At 49.7% G+C, this 27,999-nt stretch overlaps 1 protein-coding gene across 2 annotated transcripts; it reads right to left on the bottom strand.

The window, feature by feature from the left end:
• Positions 1 to 3: 3 nt before the first annotated feature.
• NAA60 (N-alpha-acetyltransferase 60, NatF catalytic subunit) lies at positions 4 to 27,929 on the bottom strand. 2 transcript variants are annotated; one of them, XM_063934989.1, is made up of 8 exons: positions 27,727 to 27,929; positions 26,435 to 26,518; positions 24,636 to 24,751; positions 24,426 to 24,555; positions 23,875 to 23,971; positions 5,497 to 5,731; positions 4,049 to 4,210; positions 4 to 2,655 (listed from the first exon to the last, which is right to left on the bottom strand). In XM_063934989.1, exons 3-7 carry the CDS (start codon positions 24,743 to 24,745, stop codon positions 4,054 to 4,056), a joined length of 729 nt encoding a protein of 242 aa, XP_063791059.1. In that variant the 5' UTR covers positions 24,746 to 24,751; positions 26,435 to 26,518; positions 27,727 to 27,929; the 3' UTR covers positions 4 to 2,655; positions 4,049 to 4,053. The 2 variants fall into 2 exon arrangements, with proteins under 2 accessions (XP_063791059.1, XP_063791060.1); XM_063934990.1 differs by lacking the exon at positions 27,727 to 27,929 and adding an exon at positions 26,633 to 27,131.
• Positions 27,930 to 27,999: the final 70 nt, after the last annotated feature.

Genomic DNA, 27,999 nt, shown 5'->3' with positions numbered 1-27,999 from the left:
GTGTGCAATGATTCTAGAATATTTTATTATTTTACAATACCATTATCATAAATAGAAAACATTCAAAGGATTTCACAACGACCGGTGCAAGTGTACAGCTAAATGCAACCCCAGAAGAGGAAACGGAAAAGCCCATCCATACACATTCACAGGTACATCAGGGAGGGACAAGAGACTTGCTATTTGTGCACCAGTACACCAGGTATTTCCTATTTATAGCTGCATGGGACACGAGGCAGAAGGATTGTCCAATCGGTGATTGTGGCTTCTGATTGGTCCCCCCTCCTAGTGACACATCCCTTCTGCAGCATCACCAAACACTGGGGCCAAACCAAACAAAAAACTGTCACTTGGAGATGCCCCTGGGGCTACGGCTGGGAGTCTATTAGTAACAGATAATAATAAGGTCGATTAACAATAAATCTGTGACTTGTTTAAAAAAAAAAAAAAAAAAAGGAACGTCAACATAATCAGGTACCTAGCACAAATCAAAAGCCCTGTTGGCATATTCAGTGCAAACTGCTGCATTAAATAATGTATTGGGACTGGGGCTACTTTAATGCCAAATAAAAAGAAAATAGTTTTGCCCTTAACAAACTAGAGGGTTATTAGAGAAAACAAAAATATTTATTGCCCTTTTCTGTTCCAGCATTGACACCAGTGTTTGCCAATCAGATCCCCTCTCTGCTGTGCGATATTGGGCAAAGAGTCTTTTACCAATAGGAACCCAGGGATTACAGATCAGAAACAAACATTATCCAACATAGCCCAGGGCAAGATCAATAGTAGACGGCACTCACTCCACATTCATTCACAGGCTTTATTTTATACAACGGACAGTATGTATAGCTCTGCAAGTGTTTACAGAGTTCAACCGGGCGTTGAGGGGGGATAAAGTGAATCTCACGTGATTATCTGTACAGTGCAGTATATTATGGGGTAGGAGGTAAAGCTGGCCTTGCTTACTGCACCCAATAACAGCTGCCAGCTAGATTGCGGAACCAATGCTTAGGACAGCGTTTCCCAACTCCAGTTCTCAGGGACCCCTAACAGTGCGTGTTTTACAGATCTCCATATGGCAAGTGAGATAATTAACTCCACCTGTGAATCTTTTCAAATATGTCAGCCAGTAATGAATACACCTGTGCACCTGCCCGGAGATCTGGACAACATGGAGTCCTGAGGACTGGAGTTGGGAAACACTGGTTGAGGATAATATAGCTGTCTGGGGGTATATTTACTAAAGGACAATTTTGTTTGGTTTTTGTTCGATGTTAGATCGATGTTGGGCTTCCAAGGTTAAAAAACACATTTACTAACATTTAAAAATTAATCTAAAAAAAATAATAATCAGCTAGTAAATGTGCGTTTTAACCCTGGAAGCCCAACATCGATTAAAATCAATTTAAAATTGATCTGACATCAAACAAAATCGACCTTTAGTAAATATACCCCCTGGTCATCAGGAGCTAATGAGAACCCCGGCTCCTAGGGAATGGATCGGCTCAACATGGCTTTAGTCTCATGGACACTGGCTCCTCCCACAACATGGTGGTGGTAAACGTTGGCTGCAGAAACGGGTGCACATTTAAAGTCTTGTCATTTGAGCCCAGATCAGAACATTCCTAACACACAGGTTCAGCTATGTTACCGGTTTACACTGGGACCCACCTCTAGGCCCCACACTAACCATAAACATTGGGAGCAGGTACCAGCATTGTGCATGTGCACTGGTATAACACATAGGGAAGACGCTGATGGGCAGGGAAGGCAATTCTGTCCTCTACATAGCAGAGGCCTCAAACTGCTGCATAGTGCGGCACAGCCCTCACTGTAATCTCACCCTCCAGCCTGGAATCATTTGCTACCTCTAGAAAGCAGGCAAGCGATGGTCTGAAAGGAGGTTAACCACCTGCCGCACCTCTGCGGACACATACAGACACTGGGGGTAATTCCAAGTTGATCGCAGCAGGATTTTTGATAGCAATTGGGCAAAACCATGTGCACTGTAGGAAAGGCAGATATAACATGTGCAGAGAGAGTTAGATTTGGGTGGGGTGTGTTCAATCTGCAATCTAATTTGCAGTGTAAAAATAAAGCAGCCAGTATTTACCCTGCACAGAAACAAAATAACCCACCCAAATCTAACTCTTTCTGCACATGTTACATCTGCCTCCCCTGCACAGCACATGGTTTTGCCCAACTGCTAAAAAAATTCCTGCTGCGATCAACTTGGAATTACCCCCACTGACTCCAGCACCAATGCATTTTTAGAGGGGGAAGGGGGGGGGAGACCAACAACAATAATAATATGCATTTAAAAAGAGCACATGCAGCTCCAGGCTACAAAATAGGGCAGAACGTAGGCTGCTTCCTGTGTCACCGGAAAGAACGGGATCTTCCTCAAATACAAGGCTTATTGGGACCAGGCGTAAAGCGGCAGCCAGACATCATGGAAACAGCAGGGGAAGATCCCGTCCAAAGTACTTTGTGCAGATCCCGGGCTGCTGAGAGCTGATGGAGTAAGAGACCCTGTATCCTGTGATGGAAGCCACGTGACTGCAGAGCTCCTCTAGGACGCGGAATCAGAGACCTGTCCTGGAGAGGTGCAGTGCGGAGTGGGAGGTCGTAAGGCGGCCAGCTTCTGGCTCACATCTGTGGGAGAGAGAGAGAGGAAGATTACATCTGACAGGGGAATCAGTCTATATCCAGCCAGCTGGGTAGGAACTGACCCTTCCACTCCACCAGTCACACTGCTCCACTGGCCCAACTCAGTCGCCTGTCCTGAGCACGTGCTTATATCAGGCATCTAACTATGACTCAGAAACGTGCGCCGGCGCATTCCCTGCGGAAATCCTGTATGCAGCCGATGTGCTAATGATATAGACGCCTGGAAATGGCCTTGTAAGTCTCAGCACCTGCGTCCAGACACGCAGCGGTGGTCGCAGATCCTTTGACAATGGACCATCTGACTAACCCTATGGTCACGCAGAACATCCGCGGGAACGGAGATGCTGGTGCCATACGTACGCTCAGTCACACATACGCCCAGAAAACGGTCACATCACGCCTGCACTTTTGCCGCCACTCCCTGTTACTTACCCCAAACGGTCCCCGACTGTCAATCACTTTGCAAGTAAGTTCCCACTTCGAGCGGTATTGTTAAGGTACCTTGGCGCGTATAGTGACGCATGCGCAGTCGGCATAGATATCGGCGTTGTGTACATCTCTGGATGAGGCCCTGAGTCACTGGCCTGGTTATTATGATGGTGGTAGCCAGCTGGCTTGCAGAGCGAACCATTAAGTTTCCAGCCATTGTTTGACTTCCCCCCCGCTTCCTCATGTGAGGTGGGATAATCACAATATACCAGAGTAAGGAGGAACCTATCACATTTAAGATACATTAATACCCCTTTCAGACCCTCAGCAATAACCCGGCTTATTGCACGTGAACGCACAGCAACCAGGGTTGCGCCGCAGTCTGAAAGGGACCAGTTGAAATAACCGGGGTCGGGCAACCAGGTATTTTAACCCTGGTAGCAAGCGAGGTTGAACACGGGTTCAACCCAGCTAGTGGTGCAGTGTGAACGGGCAAGCAGGGCCAATGCGACCTGGCACCCATTCACTGCATGGCAAGAGGCAGCACTTGGAGATCATATCATCTCCAAGTGAAGCCATGGCACGTGTTGGCAGTGACGTCATCGTCCCGGCAATAAGCTGGGTCAGGTCACCAGTCTGAAAGGGGTCTCAGCTAGGTCACAGTAACTGTGGAGTAAGGCAAAGCAATGCATCACATAGACACTGAAAATAGATTTCCTTTTAGGGCCATGTAAACTACTTACACACATGGCTTATAAAGCCCTGCCTGGGACACTGCCACTATATCAGGGCTAATGAACAAAAATACACTATAGACTGAGTGTACCCGTCCTCAACATACAATGGAGCCAGGCGGCCATATTGTGCGCTGAATGACCACTCATGACAACGAAGCCCATCAGCTCACTAGGAACGAGTGCCTCCGTAACGTCAATCCTGTTAGAGTTACCTGGGTCACATGGTGCGACTGTACTCAATGCCACTCTTGGCCGAGATGCCAGACCAAGGTAGTAAACTGCGCAGCAGAGTGTGAGCCTGGCGGTAGATCCTCTGTGGGAGAGAGCAAGGACTGAGACCGGCCAGCGCAGAGCCCAGGTGCTGCAGGTAGTCCGTGAACAGAGGTTAAGGAAAACATCAGCCAGCTCCAATCACAGGCTTAGAAACTTTGCTCTAAATCAGAGGGAAACTTTTTTTTTTTTTTTAAACAAAAATAAAAAAAAATATCACCACTTGGAACACCCATTAGCAAAGGTTAGTTTTACAGAAATCAATTACAGAGATGCTTCTCCGAGGCGCCGATAGACCTAGCAGTAATAGCAGTAAATATGGGATTGGATTTTCTCGGCAGTCACCATACGAAGGGGCAATCTCATTCTATTTAGGCCATGGAGACTCAAAGGTAAGCAGAGTAGCGAATTACAGACACAGATGGTCATTCTGACCCGATCGCACACTGCAGTTTATCGCAGCGCAGCGATCGGGCCAGAACTGCGCATAAGCTGCAGTGTGCCGGCGCATGCCAGACGGCCGAAGGCCGGCGCTGCGCTACGATCGCCTCTGCCTGATTGACAGAGGCGGTCGCTGGGCGGGGGGAGGAGGCGGAACGGCGGTGTTTGGCCGCCATTTCGTAGGCGCGGTCCGGCCATCACTGACATGAGGGGCAGGATATCCCTGTGCTGGGCGCCCCCCCGCATGTCTATTGTCATGATCGTAGCCTTGCGCTACGATCAACTCGGAATGACCCCCCTTGTCCCAGATAATTATAGGTCAAAATCCCGGGATCACCATATCTGCAAGGATTTCCACATTCCCCTTCTCGCATGAGCCGTTTCTGAAACCATTGGCAGAACCATTCAACCAACAGTGATGTAACTGCAACCAATGTAAATATTAGAAGCACGGCGAATCCTTTCACTTTACTAACATGCATGAAAGATCTTCAATCCGTTGCAAACATTTCAATTGATTGGAACCCCCCCCCCCCCATGATGAATACAATGGATTTTAAGGAAATACAAAAACTCTGAAAGAGTCCTATTGCATCTTTAAACCCCATTATTAAGCGGCGGATGCTGTAAAGACTGGTCTAGTGGCACCCTCAAAGTAACATAACTGGCACGTTTCATTGTGGTATAACTTCATCTTATGAAGTTGTATGTTATTCCCAACTAAACGCGGCGTCATTAATGCTACTTTGCCACTGCCACTGGACCAATCTTTACAACATCCTCAACTTATTACATAAATGTTCTCATTGTAGCAATATGCCGCAATTATTAGACATTGTTTCCTATTTCTTGCTATTGGTTGGGACAGAACTGGTCTGATTTGTTTAAGGAGTCACATTACAGACAACGGCTGAATATTTCCACAAGTGTGGTGCCCAGTGAAGGATATATCACTGTCCAGGGCGGGTGCCCTCCGTTGAGGTATAAGACGTAGGTGTAGGCATCCTGCAGCACGCCGCGAATGGAGTAGTAGTACGGCAGATAGTGGTGTTGATAAAAATGGCGGTTCTCGTAGAAGCGGATGGCGCTGCTGTTGGTTGTCAGAACATGCAGGTACAGAGCCTTGCAGAGATCCTGGGCTGTGCTGGAGATATGACTCTTCAAACTTTCCAGCAGCAAGGAACCTGAGAGGAGCAGAGCTACACGTCAGGACAACAGGTCACACCTATCCTAGGCAGAATCGCAAACTGGAACTGTACTATGGTCTATACATAGAATATGGATAGGAAAAGATTGTCCTTGGACATATTGTGGTCACTGTGAGAATTTACAGCAGCCTGAGTAGAGATTGGTTGTGTTCATAAAATTAAGTGGTGTAACATTGTGATTAGAATACCCGCATTTATCACAGCGGATAGAGACACTCCCATACAGCGGAGCCGCAAAATTATATTTTTTTTACGGGGACTGGTGGAATATTGCCGAGAGCTGCACAAAAGTCTAAGGGGCAGATCTATTAACCTGGAGAAGGGATAAAGCAGTGATAAGTGCAAGGTGATAACGCACCGGCCAATCATTACGGATTTGAAAAATGACAGGAGCTGACTGGCTGGTGCATCTGCCCCTAAAAGCTTTAACTGTTTGGTGCCCAGACTCTCATCCACCAACTACAACCCGGATGTTCACTGTGGAACCTATGAACCCTGATGAAGAAAGTCTCAAACGTCACAAATATATGTTGTAAACCAACTACTGCAATGTTTAATATGAGTGCAGTACAGGGGATGCTCAGGACACTGGCGGACAGAAGACCAGCGACTGAATCTCAACACTACTCAGAATCCCGACAGTCAACATCCTGAATGTAAGTATCAGGGGGAGGTTATGTTGAGGCGGGGAAGGAAGGATAGGGTTAGGCTGTGGGAGGGAGGGTTAGGGAGTAGGCTTAGCTTCCATATGAAGAACTGTCAGGATTCCTGTGTCGGTACTCTGAACGCCGGCATCCCGTATCACACCCTAGTACAGTAGTGTGTTCTGTCTAATGTTATTAATACCGCATAGCATACGGTATTTGCATAATTAACTGAACTCTCTGGGGCATAATGGAGACCACAATCATTTACATACTGTGCTATATGTGAAGGGTCGCGGGAATATCTGCGGGGTCAGAGGTTGTACTTCCTGTGACTGTAGGCCTCTGATGAACGTCAATAAATGTACAATAAAGTACAGTTACCAAGGTTGAAATAAACATTACTTAAAGTGTGTGTGTCCATGTGATAAGGAGTATAGATTGTAAGCTCCAATGGGGCAGGGACTGACTGAAATACTATCTGTAGAGTGCTGCATAATATGTGCACATTGTAGAACTTTTACTAAATACAACCAGCAAAAACATACTGTATTTAGGAAGAGACCAGTAAAAATAAGAATTTACTCACCGGTAATTCTATTTCTCGTAGTCTGTAGTGGATGCTGGGAACTCCGTAAGGACCATGGGGAATAGACGGGATCCGCAGGAGACTGGGCACTCTAAAAGAAAGATTTAGTACTATCTGGTGTGCACTGGCTCCTCCCTCTATGCCCCTCCTCCAGACCTCAGTTAGGGAAACTGCCCGGAAGAGCTGACACAACAAGGAAAGGATTGAGAATCCAGGGTAAGACTCATACCAGCCACACCAATCACACTGTACAACTTGTGATAACCATACCCAGTTAACAGTATGAACAACAACTGAGCCTCCTTTTACGGATGGCTCGTAACAATAACCCTTTAGTGAAGCAATAACTATATACATGTATTGCAGAGAGTCCGCACTTGGGACGGGCGCCCAGCATCCACTACGGACTACGAGAAATTGAATTACCGGTGAGTAAATTCTTATTTTCTCCGACGTCCTAGTGGATGCTGGGAACTCCGTAAGGACCATGGGGATTATACCAAAGCTCCCAAACGGGCGGGAGAGTGCGGATGACTCTGCAGCACCTAATGAGCAAACTCAAGGTCCTCCTCAGCCAGGGTATCAAACTTGTAGAATTTAGCAAATGTGTTTGAACCCGACCAAGTAGCAGCTCGGCAAAGCTGTAAAGCCGAGACCCCTCGGGCAGCCGCCCAAGAAGAGCCCACCTTCCTAGTGGAATGGGCTTTTACTGATTTAGGATGCGGCAGCCCAGCCGCAGAATGTGCCAGCTGAATCGTGCAACAGATCCAGCGAGCAATAGTTTGCTTTGAAGCAAGAGCACCCAGCTTGTTGGGTGCATGCAGGATAAATAGCGAGTCAGTTTTCCTGACTCCAGCCGTCCTGGAAACATAAATTTTCAAAGCCCGGACTACGTCCAGCAACTTGGAATCCTCCAAGTCCCGAGTAGCCGCAGGCACCACAATAGGTTGGTTCAAATGAAACGCTGACACCACCTTTGGGAGAAATTGGGGACGAGTCCTCAATTCTGCCCTGTCCATATGGTGCTTTGCTGTCACATCCTTCCTAGCTTTTATCAGCGTAGGAATCACTTCATCTGGAATGCCCTTTTCCGTTAGGATCCGGCGTTCAACCGCCATGCCGTCAAACGCAGCCGCGGTAAGTCTTGGAACAGACAGGGCCCCTGCTGTAACAGGTCCTGTCTGAGAGGCAGAGGCCATGGGTCCTCTGAGATCATTTCTTGTAGTTCTGGGTATCAAGTTCTTCTTGGCCAATCCGGAACGATGAGTATAGTTCTTACTCCTCTCTTCTTACGATCCTCAGTACCTTGGGTATGAGGGGAAGAGGAGGGAACACATAAACCGACTGGTACACCCACGGTGTCACTAGTGCGTCCACAGCTATCGCCTGAGGGTCCCTTGACCTGGCGCAATATTTTTTTAGCTTTTTGTTGAGGCGGGACGCCATCATGTCCACCCGTGGCCGTTCCCAGCGATTTACAATCTGTGTGAAGACTTCTTGATGAAGTCCCCACTCTCCCGGGTGGAGGTCGTGCCTGCTGAGGAAGTCTGCTTCTCAGTTGTCCACTCCCGGAATTAACACTGCTGACAGTGCTAGCACGTGATTCTCCGCCCATCGAAGAATCCTTGTGGCTTCTGCCATTGCCATCCTGCTTCTCGTGCCGACCTGGCGGTTTACATGGGCGACCGCCGTGATGTTGTCTGACTGAATCAGTACTGGGTGGTTTTGAAGCAGGGGCTCTGCTTGACTCAGGGCGTTGTAAATGGCCCTTAGTTCCAGTATATTTATGTGTAGTGAAGTCTCCAGACTTGACCACTGTCCTTGGAAGTTTCTTCCCTGAGTGACTGCCCCCCATCCTCGGAGGCTTGCATCCGTGGTCACCAGGACCCAGTCCTGTATGCCGAACCTGCGGCCCTCGAGAAGATGAGCACTCTGCAGCCACCACAGCAGAGACACCCTGGCCCTTGGGGACAGGGTGATCAACCGATGCATCTGAAGATGCGATCCGGACCATTTGTCCAACAGATCCCACTGAAAGATCTTTGCATGGAACCTGCCGAAGGGAATTGCTTCGTAAGAAGCCACCATCTTTCCCAGGACTCACGTGCAGTGATGCACCGACACCTGTTTTGGTTTCAGGAGGTCCCTGACCAGAGATGACAATTCCTGGGCCTTCTCCACCGGGAGAAACTCCTTCTTTTGTTCTGTGTCCAGAATCATGCCCAGGAAAAGCAGACGCGTCGCAGGAATCAGCTGCGACTTTGGGATATTCAGAATCCAGCCGTGCTGTTGCAACACTTCCTGAGAGAGTGCTACGCTGACCAACAACTGCTCTCTGGACCTCGCCTTTATGAGGAGATCGTCCAAGTACGGGATAATTATAACTCCCTTCTTCCGAAGGAGTATCATCATTTCGGCCATTACCTTGGTAAATATTCTCGGTGCCGTGGAGAGACCAAACGGTAACGTCTGGAATTGGTAATGACAGTCCTGTACCACAAACCTGAGGTATTCCTGGTGAGGTGGGTAAATGGGGACATGCAAGTAAGCATCCTTGATGTCCAGCGACACCATAAAATCCCCCTCTTCCAGGCTTGCAATAACCGCCCTGAGCGATTCCATTTTGAACTTGAACTTCTTTATATAAAAGTGTTCAAGGATTTTAAATTCAGAATGGGTCTCACCGAACCGTCCGGTTTCGGTACCACAAACATTGTGGAATAGTAACCCCTTCCCTGTTGAAGGAGGGGGACCTTGATTATCACCTGCTGGAGGTACAGCTTGTGAATTGCCGCCAGTACTACCTCCCTTTCCCTGGAGCAGCTGGCAAGGCTGATTTGAGGTAACGGCGAGGGGGAGTCGCCTCGAACTCCAGTTTGTATCCCTGAGATACAATTTGTACAGCCCAGAGATCCACCTGTGAGCGAACCCACTGGTTGCTGAAGTTTCGGAGACGCGCCCCCACCGCACCTGGCTCCGCCTGTGGAGCCCCAACGTCATGCGGTGGACTTAGTGGAAGCAGGGGAGGATTTTTGTTCCTGGGAACTGGCTGCCTGGTGCAGCTTCTTTCCTCTACCCTTGCCTCTGGCCAGAAAGGATGCTCCTCTGACCCGCTTGCCTTTCTGAGGCCGAAAGGACTGCACTTGATAATACGGTGCTTTCTTAGGCTGTGAGGGAACCTGAGGTAAAAAAGTCGACTTCCCAGCAGTTGCTGTGGATACGAGGTCCGAGAGACCGTCCCCAAACAATTCCTCACGCTTATAAGGCAAAACCTCCATGTGTTTTTTAGAATCAGCATCACCTGTCCACTGCCGAGTCCATAATACTCTCCTGGTAGAAAATAAGATTTTACTCACCGGTAAATCTATTTCTCGTAGTCCGTAGTGGATGCTGGGACTCCGTAAGGACCATGGGGAATAGCGGCTCCGCAGGAGACTGGGCACAACTAAGAAAGCTTTAGGACTAACTGGTGTGCACTGGCTCCTCCCACTATGACCCTCCTCCAGACCTCAGTTAGGATACTGTGCCCGGAAGAGCTGACACAATAAGGAAGGATTTTGAATCCCGGGTAAGACTCATACTAGCCACACCAATCACACCGTATAACTCGTGATATTATACCCAGTTAACAGTATGAACATAACAGAGCCTCTCAACAGATGGCTCAACAATAACCCTTTAGTTAACAATAACTATATACAAGCATTGCAGACAGTCCGCACTTGGGACGGGCGCCCAGCATCCACTACGGACTACGAGAAATAGAGTTACCGATGAGTAAAATCTTATTTTCTCTAACGTCCTAAGTGGATGCTGGGACTCCGTAAGAACCATGGGGATTATACCAAAGCTCCCAAACAGGCGGGAAAGTGCGGATGACTCTGCAGCACCGAATGAGAGAACTCAAGGTCCTCCTCAGCCAGGGTATCAAATTTGTAGAATTTTGCAAACGTGTTTGCCCCTGACCAAGTAGCAGCTCGGCAAAGTTGTAAAGCCGAAACCCCTCGGGCAGCCGCCCAAGAAGAGCCCACCTTCCTCGTGGAATGGGCTTTTACAGATTTAGGCTGCGGCAGGCCAGCCGCAGAATGCGCAAGCTGAATTGTGCTACAAATCCAGCGAGCAATAGTCTGCTTCGAAGCAGGAGCACCCAGTTTGTTGGGTGCATACAGGATAAATAGCGAGTCAGTCTTCCTGACTCCAGCCGTCCTGGAAACATAAATTTTCAAGGCCCTGACTACGTCCAGTAACTTGGAGTCCTCCAAGTCCCTAGTAGCCGCAGGCACAACAATAGGTTGGTTCAAGTAAAAAGCTGATACCACCTTAGGGAGAAACTGGGGACGAGTCCTCAAATCTGCCCTATCCATATGGAAAATCAAATAATAAGAATTTACTTACCGATAATTCTATTTCTCGTAGTCCGTAGTGGATGCTGGGGACTCCGTAAGGACCATGGGGAATAGCGGCTCCGCAGGAGACTGGGCACAAAAGTAAAGCTTTAGAACTACCTGGTGTGCACTGGCTCCTCCCCCTATGACCCTCCTCCAAGCCTCAGTTAGGATACTGTGCCCGGACGAGCGTACACAATAAGGAAGGATTTTGAATCCCGGGTAAGACTCATACCAGCCACACCAATCACACCATATAACTTGTGATCTAAACCCAGTTAACAGCATGATAACAGAGGACCCTCTAGAAAAGATGGCTCACTACAGCAATAACCCGATTTTTTGGTAACAATAACTATGTACCAGTATTGCAGACAATCCGCACTTGGGATGGGCGCCCAGCATCCACTACGGACTACGAGAAATAGAATTATCGGTAAGTAAATTCTTATTTTCTCTAACGTCCTAAGTGGATGCTGGGGACTCCGTAAGGACCATGGGGATTATACCAAAGCTCCCAAACGGGCGGGAGAGTGCGGATGACTCTGCAGCACCAAATGAGAGAACTCCAGGTCCTCCTCAGCCAGGGTATCAAATTTGTAGAATTTTACAAACGTATTTGCTCCTGACCAAGTAGCTGCTCGGCAAAGTTGTAAAGCCGAGACCCCTCGGGCAGCCGCCCAAGATGAGCCCACCTTCCTTGTGGAATGGGCTTTTACAGATTTTGGCTGTGGCAGGCCTGCCACAGAATGTGCAAGCTGAATTGTACTACAAATCCAACGAGCAATAGTCTGCTTAGAAGCAGGAGCACCCAGCTTGTTGGGTGCATACAGAATAAACAACGAGTCAGATTTTCTGACTCCAGCCGTCCTGGAAACCTATATTTCCAGGGCTCTGACAACGTCTAGCAACTTGGAGTCCTCCAAGTCCCTAGTAGCCGCAGGCACCACAATAGGTTGATTCAGGTGAAACGCTGAAAACCACCTTAGGGAGAAACTGAGGACAAGTCCTCAATTCCGCCCTGTCCGAATGGAAAATCAGATAAGGGCTTTTACAGGATAAAGCCGCCAATTCTGACACGCACCTGGCCCAGGCCAGGGCCAACAGCATGACCACTTTCCATGTGAGATATTTTAACTCCACATATTTAAGTGGTTCAAACCAATGTGACTTTTGGAACCCAAAAACTACATTTAGATCCCAAGGTGCCACTGGAGGCACAAAAGGAGGCTGTATATACAGTACCCCTTTCACAAACGTCTGAACTTCAGGGACTGAAGCTAGTTCTTTTTGGAAGAAAATTGACAGGGCCGAAATTTGAACCTTAATGGACCCCCATTTCAGGCCCATAGACACTCCTGTTTGCAGGAAATGTAGGAATCGACCTGGTTGAAAATTCCTCCGTCGGGGCCTTACTGTCCTCGCACCACGCAACATATTTTCGCCAAATGCGGTGATAATGTTTTGCGGTTATATCTTTCCTGGCTTTGATCAGGATAGGGATGACTTCATCCGGAATGCCTTTTTCCTTCAGGATCCGGCGTTCAACCGCCCTGCCGTTAAACGCAGCCGCGGTAAGTCTTGGAACAGACAGGGTCCTTGCTGGAGCAGGTCCCTTCTTAGAGGTAGAGGCCACGGATCCTCCGTGAGCATCTCTTGAAGTTCCGGTTACCAAGTCCTTCTTGGCCAATCCGGAGCCACGAATATAGTGCTTACTCCTCTCCATCTTATAATTCTCAGTACCTTGGTTATGAGAGGCAGAGGAGGGAACACATACACTGACTGGTACACCCACTGTGTTACCAGAGCGTCTACAGCTATTGCCTGAGGGTCCCTTGACCTGGCGCAATACTTGTCGAGTTTTATAAACATGTGGAAGACTTCTGGGTGAAGTCCCCACTCTCCCGGGTGGAGGTCTTGCCACTCCCGGAATGAATACTGCTGACAGTGCTATCACATGATTTTCCGCCCAGCGAAGAATCCTTGCAGCTTCTGCCATTGCCCTTCTGCTTCTTGTGTCACCCTGTCTGTTTACGTGGGTGACTGCCGTGATGTTGTCCGAATGGATCAACTCCGGGTGACCTTGAAGCAGAGGTCTTGCTGAGCTTAGAGCATTGTAAATGGCCCTTAGCTTCAGGATATTTATGTGAAGTGATGTCTCCAGGCTTGACCATAAGCTCTGGAAATTCCTTCCCTGTGTGACTGCTCCCCAGCCTCGCAGGCTGGCATCCGTGGTCACCAGGTCCCAGTCCTGAATGTGCGGCCCTCTAGAAGATGAGCACTCTGCAACCACCACAGGAGAGACACCCTTGTGCTTGGTGACAGGGTTATCCGCTGATGCATCTGAAGATGCGACCCAGACCATTTGTCCAGCAGGTCCCACTGGAAAGTTCTTGCGTGGAATCTGCCGCATGGGATTGCTTCATAGGAAGCCACCATTTTTCCCAGAACCATTTCATTGATGTACTGAGACTTGGCTCGGTTATAGGAGGTTCCCGACTAGCTCGGATAACTCCCTGACTTTCTCCTCCGGGAGAAACACCTTTTTCTGAACTGTGTCCAGGATCATCCCTAAGAACAGAAGACGAGTCGTCGGAATCAGCTGCGATTTTGGAATATTGAGAATCCAATCGTGCTGCCGCAACACTACCTGAGATAGTGCTACACCGACCTCCAACTGTTCCCTGGATCTTACCATTATCAGGGAATCGTCCAAGTAAGGGATAACTAAAATTCCCTTCCTTCGAAGGAGTATCATCATTTCGGCCATTACCTTGGTAAAGACCCGGGGTGCCGTGGACCATCCATACGGCAGCGTCTGAACGGATAGTGACAGTTCTGTACCATAAACCTGAGGTACCCTTGGTGAGAAGGGTAAATTGGGACATGAAGGTAAGCATCCTTGATGTCCCGAGACATCATGTAGTCCCCTTCTTCCAGGTTCGCAATCACTGCTCTGAGTGACTCAATCTTGAATTTGAACCTCTGTATGTAAGTGTTCAAAGATTTTAGATTTAGAATCGGTCTCACCGAGCCGTCCGGCTTCGGTACCACAACAGTGTGGAATAATACCCCGTTCCCTGTTGCAGGAGGGGTACCTTGATTATCACCTGCTGGGAATACAGCTTGTGAATGGCTTCCAAAACTGTCTCCCTGTCAGAAGGAGACATCGGTAAAGCCGACTTTAGGAAACGGCGAGGGGGAGACGTCTCGAATTCCAATTTGTACCCCTGAGATATCACCTGAAGGATCCAGGGGTCTACTTGCGAGTGAGCCCACTGCGCGCTGAAATTCATTGAGACGGGCCCCCACCGTGCCTGATTCTGCTTGTAAAGCCCCAGCGTCATACTGAGGGCTTGGCAGAGGCGGGAGAGGGTTTCTGTTCCCGGGAACTGGCTGATTTCTGCAGCCTTTTTCCTCTCCCTCTGTTACGGGGCAGAAATGAGGAACCTTCCGCCCGCTTGCCCACGAAAAGACTGCGCCTGATAATACGGCGTCTTCTCATGTTGAGAGGCGACCTGGGGTACAAACGTGGATTTCCCAGCTGTTGCCGTGGCCACCAGGTCTGAAAGACCGACCCCAAATAACTCCTCCCCTTAATAAGGCAATACTTCCAAATGCCGTTTGGAATCCGCATCACCTGACCACTGTCGTGTCCATAACCCTCTACTGGTAGAAATGGACAACGCACTTAGACTTGATGCCAGTCGGCAAATATTCCGCTGTGCATCACGCATATATAGAAATGCATCTTTCAAATGCTCTATAGGCAAAAATATACTGTCCCTATCTAGGGTATCAATATTTTCAGTCAGGGAATCCGACCACGCCAACCCAGCACTGCACATCCAGGCTGAGGCGATTGCTGGTCGCAGTATAACACCAGTATGTGTGTAAATACATTTTAGGATACCCTCCTGCTTTCTATCAGCAGGATCCTTAAGGGCGGCCATCTCAGGAGAGGGTAGAGCCCTTGTTCTTACAAGCGTGTGAGCGCTTTATCCACCCTAGGGGGTGTTTCCCAATGCACCCTAACCTCTGGCGGGAAAGGATATAATGCCAATAACATTTTAGAAATTATCAGTTGTTATCGGGGGAAACCCACGCATCATCACACACCTCATTTAATTTCTCAGATTCAGGAAAACTACAGGTAGTTTTTCCTCACCGAACATAATACCCCTTTTTGGTGGTACTCGTATTATCAGAAATGTGTAAAACATTTTTCATTGCCTCAATCATGTAACGTGTGGCCCTACTGGAAGTCACATTTGTCTCTTCACCGTCGACACTGGAGTCAGTATCCGTGTCGGCGTCTATATCTGTCATCTGAGGTAACGGGCGCTTTAGAGCCCCTGACGGCCTATGAGACGTCTGGACAGGCACAAGCTGAGTAGCCGGCTGTCTCATGTCAACCACTGTCTTTTATACAGAGCTGACACTGTCACGTAATTCCTTCCAACAGTTCATCCACTCAGGTGTCGACCCCCTAGGGGGTGACATCACTATTACAGGCAATCTGCTCCGTCTCCACGTCATTTTTCTCCTCATACATGTCGACACAAACGTACCGACACACAGCACACACACACACACACACACAGGGAATGCTCTGATAGAGGACAGGACCCCACTAGCCCTTTGGGGAGACAGAGGGAGAGTTTGCCAGCACACACCAGAGCGCTATATATATATACAGGGATAACCTTATATAAGTGTTTTTCCCCTTATAGCTGCTGTATTGTTAATACTGCGCCTAATTAGTGCCCCCCTCTCTTTTTTAACCCTTTCTGTAGTGTAGTGACTGCAGGGGAGAGCCAGGGGAGCTTCCCTCCAACTGAGCTGTGAGGGAAAATGGCGCCAGTGTGCTGAGGAGATAGGCTCCGCCCCTTTTTCGCGGACTTTTCTCCTGCTTTTTTATGGATTCTGGCAGGGGTTAAAATTCATCCATATAGCCCTGGGGGCTATATGTGATGTATTTTCGCCAGCCAAGGTGTTTTTATTGCTGCTCAGGGCGCCCCCCCCTAGCGCCCTGCACCCTCAGTGACCGAAGTGTGAAGTGTGCTGAGGAGCAATGGCGCACAGCTGCAGTGCTGTGCGCTACCTTGGTGAAGACAGGACGTCTTCTGCCGCCGATTTTCCGGACCTCTTCTGTCTTCTGGCTCTGTAAGGGGGCCGGCGGCGCGGCTCTGGGACCCATCCATGGCTGGGCCTGTGATCGTCCCTCTGGAGCTAATGTCCAGTAGCCTAAGAAGCCCAATCCACTCTGCACGCAGGTGAGTTCGCTTCTTCTCCCCTTAGTCCCTCGATGCAGTGAGCCTGTTGCCAGCAGGTCTCACTGAAAATAAAAAACCTAAAACTAAACTTTTCACTAAGCAGCTCAGGAGAGCCACCTAGTGTGCACCCTTCTCGTTCGGGCACAAAAATCTAACTGAGGCTTGGAGGAGGGTCATAGGGGGAGGAGCCAGTGCACACCAGGTAGTTCTAAAGCTTTACTTTTGTGCCCAGTCTCCTGCGGAGCCGCTATTCCCCATGGTCCTTACGGAGTCCCCAGCATCCACTTAGGACGTTAGAGAAAGGGGCTTTTACATGACAAAGCCGCCAATTCTGACACTCGCCTAGCCGAAGCCAAGGCCAAAAGCATGACCACTTTCCACGTGAGATATTTTAACTCCACGGTTTTAAGTGGCTCAAACCAATGTGACTTCAGGAAACCCAACACCACGTTGAGGTCCCACGGTGCCACTGGAGGCACAAAAGGAGGCTGAATATGCAGCACTCCCTTAACAAATGTCTGAACTTCAGGCAGTGAAGCCAGTTCTTTTTGGAAGAAAATCGACAGAGCCGAAATCTGGACCTTAATGGAACCCAGTTTTAGGCCCATAGTCACCCCTGACTGTAGGAAGTGCAGAAATCGACCCAGCTGAAATTCCTCCGTTGGGGCCTTCCTGGCCTCATACCACGCAACATATTTTCGCCATATGCGGTGATAATGTTGTACGGTTACATCTTTTCTAGCTTTAATGAGCGTAGGAATGACTTCCTCCGGAATACCCTTTTCTTTTAGGATCCGGTGTTCAACCGCCATGCCGTCAAACGCAGCCGCGGTAAGTCTTGGAACAGACAGGGCCCCTGCAGCAGCAGGTCCTGTCTGAGCGGCAGAGGCCATGGGTCCTCTGAGATCAATTCTTGAAGTTCCGGGTACCAAGCTCTTCTTGGCCAATCCGGAACAATGAGTATAGTTCTTACTCCTCTTTTCCTTATTATCCTCAGTACCTTGGGTATGAGAGGAAGAGGGGGGAACACATAAACCGACCGGTACACCCACGGTGTCACTAGAGCGTCCACAGCTATCGCCTGAGGGTCCCTTGACCTGGCGCAATATTTTTCTAGCTTTTTGTTTAGGCGGGACGCCATCATGTCCACCTGTGGCCTTTCCCAACGGATTACAATCAGTTGGAAGACTTCTGGATGAAGTCCCCACTCTCCCGGGTGGAGGTCGTGCCTGCTGAGGAAGTCTGCTTCCCAGTTGTCCACTCCCGGAATGAACACTGCTGACAGTGCTAACACGTGACTTTCCGCCCATCGGAGAATCCTTGTGGCTTCTGCCATCGCCGTCCTGCTTCTTGTGCCGCCCTGACGGTTTACATGGGCGACTGCCGTGATGTTGTCTGACTGGATCAAAACCGGCTGGTTTTGAAGCAGGGGTTTTGCCTGACTTAGGGCATTGTAAATGGCCCTCAGTTCCAGAACATTTATGTGTAGGGAAGTCTCCTGACTTGACCAAAGTCCTTGGAAGTTTCTTCCCTGTGTGACTGCCCCCCAGCCTCGAAGGCTGGCATCCGTGGTCACCAGGACCCAGTCCTGTATGCCGAATCTGCGGCCCTCTTTGAGATGAGCACTCTGCATCCACAACAGCAGAGACACCCTGGTCCTTGGAGACAAGGTTATCAACCGATGCATTTGAAAATGCGATCCGGACCATTGGTCCAACAGGTCCCACTGAAAGGTTCTGGCATGGAACCTGCCGAATGGAATTGCTTCGTAGGAAGCTACCATCTTTCCCAGGACTCGCGTGCAGTGATGCACCGACACCTGTTTTGGTTTCAGGAGGCCTCTGACTAGAGATGACAGCTCCTTGGCTTTTTCCTCTGGGAGAAACACTTTTTTCTGGACTGTGTCCAGAATCATCCCCAGGAACAGTAGACGTGTCGCAGGAACCAGCTGTGACTTTGGAATATTTAGAATCCAACCGTGCTGGTGTAGCACCTCCTGAGATAGTGCTACGCCGACCAACAACTGCTCCCTGGACCTCGCCTTTATCAGGAGATCGTCCAAGTATGGGATAATTAAAACTCCCTTTTTTCGAAGGAGTATCATCATTTCGGCCATTACCTTTGTAAATACCCTCGGTGCCGTGGACAGGCCGAACGGCAACGTCTGGAATTGGTAATGACAATCCTGTACCACAAATCTGAGGTACTCCTGGTGAGGATGGTAAATGGGGACATGCAGGTAAGCATCCTTGATGTCCAGTGATACCATATAATCCCCCTCTTCCAGGCTTGCAATAACCGCCCTGAGCGATTCCATCTTGAACTTGAATTTTTTTATATATGTGTTCAAGGATTTCAAATTTAAAATGGGTCTCACCGAACCGTCCGGTTTCGGTACCACAAACATTGTGGAATAGTAACCCCGTCCTTGTTGAAGTAGGGGCACCTTGACTATCACCTGCTGGGAATACAGCTTGTGAATTGCCTCTATCACAGCCTCCCTGCCTGAGGGAGTTGTTGGCAAGGCAGATTTGAGGAAACGGCGGGGGGGAAATGTCTCGAATTCCAGCCTGTACCCCTGAGATACCACTTGAAGGATCCAGGGATCTACTTGTGAGCGAGCCCACTGATTGCTGAAGTTTTTGAGACGGGCCCCCACCGTACCTGGCTCCGCCTGTTGAGCCCCAGCGTCATGCGGCGGTATTAGAAGAAGAAGCGGGGGAGGACTTTTGTTCCTGGGAACTGGCTGTATGCTGCAGCTTTTTTCCCCTACCTCTGCCTCTGGGCAGAAAGGACGCGCCTCTACCCCGCCTGCTCTTTTGGGGACGAAAGGACTGTACCTGATAATACGGTGCTTTCTTTGGTTGTGAGGGGACATGTGGTAAAAATGCTGACTTCCCAGCCGTTGCTGTGGACACTAGGTCTGAAAGACCATCCCCGAACAACTCCTCACCCTTATAAGGCAAAACTTCCATGTGCCTTTTAGAATCTGCATCACCTGTCCACTGCCGAGTCCATAACCCTCTCCTGGCAGAAATGGACAGTGCACTTATTTTTGATGCCAGCCGGCAAATATCCCTCTGTGCATCTCTCATGTATAAGACAGCGTCTTTAATATGCTCTATGTTTAGCAATATAGTGTCCCTGTCTAGGGTGTCAATGTTTTCGGACAGGGAATCTGACCACGCAGCTGCAGCACTGCACATCCATGCTGAAGCAATAGCTGGTCTCAGTATAATACCAGTGTGTGTATATATAGCCTTCAGGAGAGCCTCCTGCTTTCTATCAGCAGGCTCCTTCAGGGCGGCCGTATCCGGAGACGGTAGTGCCACCTTTTTTGATAAGCGTGTAAGCGCTTTATCCACCTTAGGGGGTGTTTCCCAACGTGACCTATCCTCTGGCGGGAAAGGGTACGCCATTAGTAACTTTTTAGAAATTACCAATTTTTTTATCTGGGCAAGCCCACGCTACTTCACACACTTCATTTAATTCTTCAGAAGGGGGAAAAACTACTGGGAGTTTTTTCTCTCCAAACATAATACCCTTTTTTGTGGTACCTGGGGTCACATCAGAAATGTGTAAAACATTTTTCATTGCCTCAATCATGTAACGAGTGGCCCTATTGGACATTACATTAGTCTCTTCGTCGTCGACACTGGTATCAGTATCCGTGTCGACATCTGTGTCTGCCATCTGAGGTAGCGGGCGTTTTAGAGCCCCTGATGGCCTTTGAGACGTCTGGGCAGGCACGAGCTGAGAAGCCGGCTGTCCCGCATTTGATATGTCATCAAATTTTTTATGTAAGGAGTCGACACTTTCACGTAATTCCTTCCACAAGTCCATCCACTCAGGTGTCTGCCCCGCAGGGGGTGACAACACATTTATAGGCATCTGCTCCGCCTCCACATAAGCCTCCTCATCAAACATGTCGACACAGCCGTACCGACACACCGCACACACACAGGGAATGCTCTGACAGGAGACAGGACCCCACAAAGCCCTATGGGGAGACAGAGAGAGAGTATGCCAGCACACACCAGAGCGCTATATAATACAGGGATTAACTAAATTATATCCCCTTATAGCTGCTATATATGTATATTGCGCCTAAATTTAGTGCCCCCCCTCTCTTTTTTACCCTTCTGTAGTGTAGACTGCAGGGGAGAGCCAGGGAGCTTCCTTCCAGCGGAGCTGTGAGGGAGAAATGGCGCCAGTGTACTGAGGGAGATAGCTCCGCCCCTTTTTCGGATGACTTTTCTCCCGCTTTTTTATGGATTCTGGCAGGGGTATTTATCACATATATAGCCTCTGGGGCTATATATTGTGATGATTTTGCCAGGCAAGGTGTTTATATTGCTGCTCAGGGCGCCCCCCCCCCAGCGCCCTGCACCCATCAGTGACCGCAGTGTGAGGTGTGCAAGAGGAGCAATGGCGCACAGCTGCAGTGCTGTGCGCTACCTTGTTGAAGACAGGAGTCTTCTGCCGCCGATTTTCCGGATCACTTCTTGCTTCTGGCTCTGTAAGGGGGCCGGCGACGCGGCTCCGGGACCGAACATCAATGGCCGGTTCCATGCGGTCGATCCCTCTGGAGCTAATGGTGTCCAGTAGCCTAAGAAGCCCAAGCTACCACCAGTTAGGTAGGTTCGCTTCTTCTCCCCTTAGTCCCTCGCTGCAGTGAGTCTGTTGCCAGCAGATCTCACTGTAAAATAAAAAACCTAAAATATACTTTCTCTCTAGGAGCTCAGGAGAGCCCCTAGTGTGCATCCAGCTCAGCCGGGCACAAGATTCTAACTGAGGTCTGGAGGAGGGTCATAGTGGGAGGAGCCAGTGCACACCAGTTAGTCCTAAAGCTTTCTTAGTTGTGCCCAGTCTCCTGCGGAGCCGCTATTCCCCATGGTCCTTACGGAGTCCCAGCATCCACTTAGGACGTTAGAGAAATGGACATTGCATTAATTCTAGATGCCAGCAGGCAAATGTCCCTCTGGGCATCCCGCATATATAAGACGACGTCTTTTATATGTTCGAGGGTTAGCAAAACAGTATCCCTGTCGAGGGAACCAATGTTGTCTGACAGGGAATCAGTCCATGCTGCTGCAGCACTACACATCCAGGCTGAAGCAATAGCAGGTCAAAGTAGAGTACCAGAGTGTGTATACACAGACTTCAGGATAGCTTCCTGCTTTCTATCCGCAGGCTCCTTTAGGGCGGCCGTATCCTGAGACGGCAGTGCCACCCTTTTAGATAAGCGTGTTAGCGCCTTGTCCACCCTAGGGGATGTTTCCCAACGTAACCTATCTGTTGGCGGGAAAGGGTACGCCATCAGTAACCTCTTAGAAATCACTAGTTTCTTATCAGGGGAACTCCACGCTTCTTCACACAATTCATTTAATTCATCAGATGGGGGAAAAGTCACTGGCTGCTTTTTCTCCCCAAACATAATACCCCTCTTGGTGGTAACCGAGTTAATGTCAGAAATGTGCAATACATCTTTCATTGCAGTAATCATGCATCAGATAGCTTTTGTAGACTGTACATTTGTCTCATCCTCATCTACACTGGAGTCAGACTCCGTGTCGACATCTGTGTCTACCATCTGAGCTAGCGGGCGTTTATGAGCCCCTGACGGCTTCTGAGTCGCCTGGGCAGGCGCGGGCTGAGACCCCGGCTGTCCCAAGGCTGCTGCGTCATCGAACCTTTTATGTAAGGAGTTGACACTGTCGGTTAAGACCTTCCACATATCCATCCAATCAGGTGTCGGCCACGTCGGGGGCGACACCACACTTATCTGCCCCTGCACTTATCTGCCCCTGCTCCGCCTCCACGTAACTCTCCTCATCAAACATGTCGACACAGCCGTACCGACACACCGCACACACACAGGGAATGCTCAGACTGAGGACAGGACCCCACAAAGTCCTTTGGGGAGACAGAGAGAGAGTATGCCAGCACACACCACAGCGCTATATAACACAGGGATTTACACTATAAAAAGTGATTTACCCAATAGCTGCTTAAATATCTTATTTGCGCCTAAATTTATGTGTCCCCCCTCTCTTTTTTACCCTTCTTGTATCAGGATACTGCAGGGGAGAGCCTGGGGAGCTGCTTCCAGCGGAGCCGTGAAGGGAAAATTGCGCTGGTGTGCTGAGGAAGAAGGCCCCGCCCCCTCATCGGGGGGCTTCTGTCCCGCGTTTTATGTAACTTAATGGCGTGGGTTTTTACACATATACAGTTTTCAGACTGTATTATGTGTATTTTAAGTGCCAAAAGGTATTATAATTGCTGCCCAGGGCCTGTCTTTTGGCTCTGCAAGGGGGACGGCGGCGCGGCTCCGGGAACGGACGATCGAGGTCAAGCCCTGTGTTCGAACCCTCTGAAGCTAATGGTGTCCAGTAGCCTAAGAAGCACAAGCTAGCTGCAAGCAGGTAGGTTTGCTTCTCTCCCCTCAGTCCCACGTAGCAGTGAGTCTGTTGCCAGCAGATCTCACTGAAAATAAAAAACCTAACAAATACTTTCTTTTCTAGCAAGCTCAGGAGAGCCCACTAGGAGCACCCAGCTCTGGCCGGGCACAGATTCTAACTGAGGTCTGGAGGAGGGGCATAGAGGGAGGAGCCAGTGCACACCAGATAGTACCTAATCTTTCTTTTAGAGTGCCCAGTCTCCTGCGGAGCCCGTCTATTCCCCATGGTCCTTACGGAGTTCCCAGCATCCACTAGGACGTCAGAGAAAGGGGTTGTTATATAGCAGTAAGTGATATATGAATATAAGACACAAGAGAAGCAACACCGATAACAGCGGACAGATCTCCCTTTCCTGCTTCCTTATCACAGATGTATTTACATTTGTTAAACAATGATACAGATCAGCAAGGTAAACACACTAGAGCAAGCTCCTGTAATATTCCATGTAGAGACGCCCCTACCACGTACTCATATAGGCCTAACAGCAACATGTACCCGTGCCGCAGCTGAAGCGCCATGCAGGGGGAAATGTTTTGCGTCGGATGATGTTGCCCGGGACCCGGTAGGGTGATCTTACATCTGGTTACCGCCAATAATAATGTAAGATTATCACCATTCAATGGAGCGTTTATTAGTGCCTCGTGGGAAATGATAAGTGCTGCCATGCACATGGGTTTACATTGGTCCAGTTCTGTGTATATAACAAAGTAGTCTCTATTTGTCCCCTGGTAATGAGAAAGTAATAGTGAAGCCTTGGTCCTCACCGATCCCCTGTTTCCTGAATTCCTTCACCACGCCGAGGCTCAGGATGTATGCCACCTGGGTGTCGCTGCAGAAACTGGATGCCAAGATGTCCCCATCCTATAAGAGAAAGACACAACAAGTCTGAGTTCTGCACTGCCAGCACGGTCTGCGGACTGGCGTAACGCTCTGCACTGCGAGCACGGTCTGCAGGCCGGCGTAACGCTCTGCACTGCCAGCACGGTCTGCGGGCCGGCGTGACGCTCTGCGCTGTCAGCACGGTCTGCGGGCCGGCGTAACGCCAGCGTGGTCTGCGGGCCGTTGTAATGCTCTGTACTGCCAGCGTGGTCTGCAGGCCGGCGTAATGCTCTGCACTGCCAGCACGGTCTGCAGGCCGGCGTAATGCTCTGTACTGCCAGCGTGGTCTGCAGGCCGGCGTATCGCTCTGCACTGCCAGCACGGTCTGCAGGCCGAGCGTAACGCTCTGCACTGCCAGCACGGTCTGCAGGCCGAGCGTAACGCTCTGTACTGCCAGCACGGTCTGCAGGCCGGCGTATCGCTCTGCACTGCTCACCTCTTTGTGCACTTTGGTCCTGCTCTTTATTTCTGCCACGATCATGCCCACAATCTGCCCACGGTATGTGGCTGCCAGGGAGAAGAATTTCTTGTTTGAGGTGATGTCTCTGTACCAGGAATCTGGGTACCTGTGGTTAAACGTCAATGATGAGACAAAGGGATTTCTATGCGTGATGGCGGCCCGGTGAACCTCACTCCCCGGACTTACTCGATGGGGAACCAGTCGGCACATAGCTCCTTCACTGTGTCTATGTCATCATGGCAAAGGAAACGCAGGACCGTGTCAGCGAGAGCAGGGGGGGGCTCTTCCTCGCTCATTCACACCTGATGCAAAGACAATTACATGGAATGACAGTATGAATCAGTGTAAGACTATGCACATCTGAATACCAGGACTCTGTCTGACTATACCTACAGCTGGTGTACCCTGGAGCTGCAGCGCAAAAACACCACAAATTTACCACTGTGAACCTTGTGCTGGAGTAGACCAGGGTGTATAGTTACTAAACAGCAGCTTGTCCAAATCACAGACTGAATATACAGTTACTACACACAATATAAAGCAGGAATAAAGATGACAATGGGGGTCATTCCGAGTTGTTCGCTCGTTATTTTTTTCTCGCAACGGAGCGATTAGTCGCTAATGCGCATGCGCAATGTCCGCAGTGCGACTGCGCCAAGTAAATTTGCTATGCAGTTAGGTATTTTACTCACGGCATTACAAGGTTTTTTCTTCGTTCTGGTGATCGTAATGTGATTGACAGGAAGTGGGTGTTTCTGGGCGGCAACAGGCCGTTTTATGGGTGTGTGTGAAAAAACGCTACCGTTTCTGGGAAAAACGCGGGAGTGGCTGGAGAAACGGAGGAGTGTCTGGGCGAACGCTGGGTGTGTTTGTGACGTCAAACCAGGAACGACAAGCACTGAACTGATCGCACTGGAAGAGTAAGTCTCGAGCTACTCAGAAACTGCACAGAGAAGTTTTTTCGCAATATTGCGAATCTTTCGTTCGCAATTTTGATAAGCTAAGATTCACTCCCAGTAGGCGGCGGCTTAGCGTGTGCAAAGCTGCTAAAAGCAGCTTGCGAGCGAACAACTCGGAATGAGGGACTGGAATCTGTATTTTGACTGTAGCATGCGAGATGCACTATAGTTATAGATCTATTACTGTATAACTCCATTTAGAAGCTACAGCATAACATATAGAAAAGCCCAGGTTGGCACTATGCCACAGAAAGCCACCACCCAGTCAGTCCAGTACCCTGCACCCAGACAAAACTAGCCACCCCAAAACGAACACAAACATGCCATGCCAGCCTATTGTGGTCTCCTATGCACCGAGCCATCAGAAATGAATAGCCTGCTGGATTATCTACACAAAACGTCGCAGTATAGCATCCAGACACGGCCACCTGCAGACTGGTACCCTGGGGTGTGAGAATAGTGCCACGTATCTCACACCGGGATGCGGTCAATTTACCTACAATCAAAATCCCGACAACAATTGGCCAACGGTCAAAATCCCGAAATGGTTGAAATTCTGACATTCAAAATACCGACATTTAAAAAAAAAAACCTGACAGGTCATAAAGTCGATACGAGTTTTTCATTGAAACCGACTTGTTCATACTTTACCATCCCAGGGGACCTGGAGGGGGAATATGAATATAATAGTGTGGCGAGGGCAGCGAGGCACCGTGCCCGAAGCATGGTGAGGGGACGCGGTACACTTATATAAAATATATCAAATAAAAACAATGAAAACTTGTGTCAACTTTTTGACCTGTCGACATTTTTAATGTCAGTATTGTGCCCTTGTCTGTATTTTGACCATTGGTCAATTGTCAGGATTTTGATTGTAGGTATTTCATACTAAACCCATCACCCATACAACTAGTATCCTGAACCGAGGCACACACCCTGAATTTAGGGATGTCAGAACACTGTAATATCTTATATTATGCACCAATACGTGGAATATAGGGTGAGCACGGAACCCAAATGACTCACCCTGTTTGTGGGGCAGACAGATCCCAGATCAGCTCTTCCGGACTGAGCCCCGAGCTCCGCCGCAGTCTACAGAGACTTCATGTGCTACAGAGACAAAGGAGAGGAGGAAATACAATTAGCATCTATACACTTATATTACCACTACAGTACCGGCCATTGCAGGCAACGGGTCCTATGGTATAATGAGACCCAACAAACCCCTGAGCCTCGCCGGTTCTGGACTCCACGTTTTATGGTGCCATTCCATGTCCGTGTACTACCTGCTACTTCGGGGGTCAGTCTACCAACACCCCCCAGGAACTCTTTAGATATTTGAGACAAAGTTGCATGGGGAAGGGTGGGGGGATGCCTATGGAACCCCAATGTCCTGCCTTTAGGGCCGTTAAAGGAAGCAGATGACAGGGGACCTATACAACAAGCACTAGGCACTGATCTAGAGACAACAGCAAGCATCTACCCATCCCTATAATATAAAAGTATAGGTACTATATGTTAGCGACGCCTCCATCAGGCTGACTGTATTTCCTGGGCAGACGTTTAAAGGCGATTTAGTGACAGTGTCCAAGTTATTGCACCTGACGGGTAATAGTGGGATATGCAGGGTAACAGACACGGGGCAGCAGGGAGGAGACAAAGGGTAATAGGGGGGACACAGGGAAGCAGGGGGGGACACGTTGGGTAACAGGGACACGCACGCAGGGTAACAGGGGCGGGCACACGGGATAACAGGGGACATACAGGTTAACGGGGGGCACATACACAGGGTAACGGGGGGGCACATACGCAGGGTAACGGGGGGGCTACACGCAGGGTAACGGGGGGGCTACACGCAGGGTAACTGGGAGGGGTTGGAGGCGCAGGGTAACGGGGGGAGACGCAGGGTAACGGGGGGAGACGCAGGGTAACGGGGGGAGACGCAGGGTAACGGGGGGGAGACGCAGGGTAATAGGGGGCGAGACGCAGGGTAATAGGGGGCGAGACGCAGGGTAATAGGGGGCGAGACACAGGGTAACAGGGGCCAATAGAGGGTGAGTGGCAGCATTTGCACATCCCCCAGTTCTGTATGGTCCTGTCCATGTCTCAGGGACACAGGATACCCCGGGTGTAATGGAGCAGGGCAGGCAGGGGTATCACCATACAGGGCAGGTGATGACTGAGGGCAGGATCCTGTTGCACTGCACGGGTTACGTGTCCCTGGATCCTATATCCAAGTATCAAGTGACAGCTCTCAGCACTGGCCCCCGAGGGCCCCCTGAGCACTGCCTGCAGCTGACCTGTGCCCGGTAACATACCCACTTATGGTTGCTCCGATCGGTGTTCTCCCAGGATCGCCCTCCCCCCCGGTACTTCCGGTGCTGGCCCCTGCTGTCACCGACGCAAGGAACTCGCGAGGACAGCAGCTATTTCCTACTAGTCGCGGGGGCGCGCGCATCCCGGGAGCTGAGGAGAGAGTGCGGGCACGCGCAGCTCTCCATAGCGACAACAGGGGGTGAATGGCGCGGCCCGTGCGCATGCGCAATCCTGCCCTTAACCAGATTGGCGGCTGGCCGGCAGGGATGATGTAC

The sequence above is a fragment of the Pseudophryne corroboree genome, chromosome 7, assembly GCF_028390025.1.
Source record: "Pseudophryne corroboree isolate aPseCor3 chromosome 7, aPseCor3.hap2, whole genome shotgun sequence".
NCBI classification, from domain to species: Eukaryota; Metazoa; Chordata; class Amphibia; order Anura; family Myobatrachidae; genus Pseudophryne; species Pseudophryne corroboree.
The sequence above is the reverse complement of the archived record's forward strand: the minus strand, read 5'-3'. Positions and strand labels throughout refer to the sequence as shown.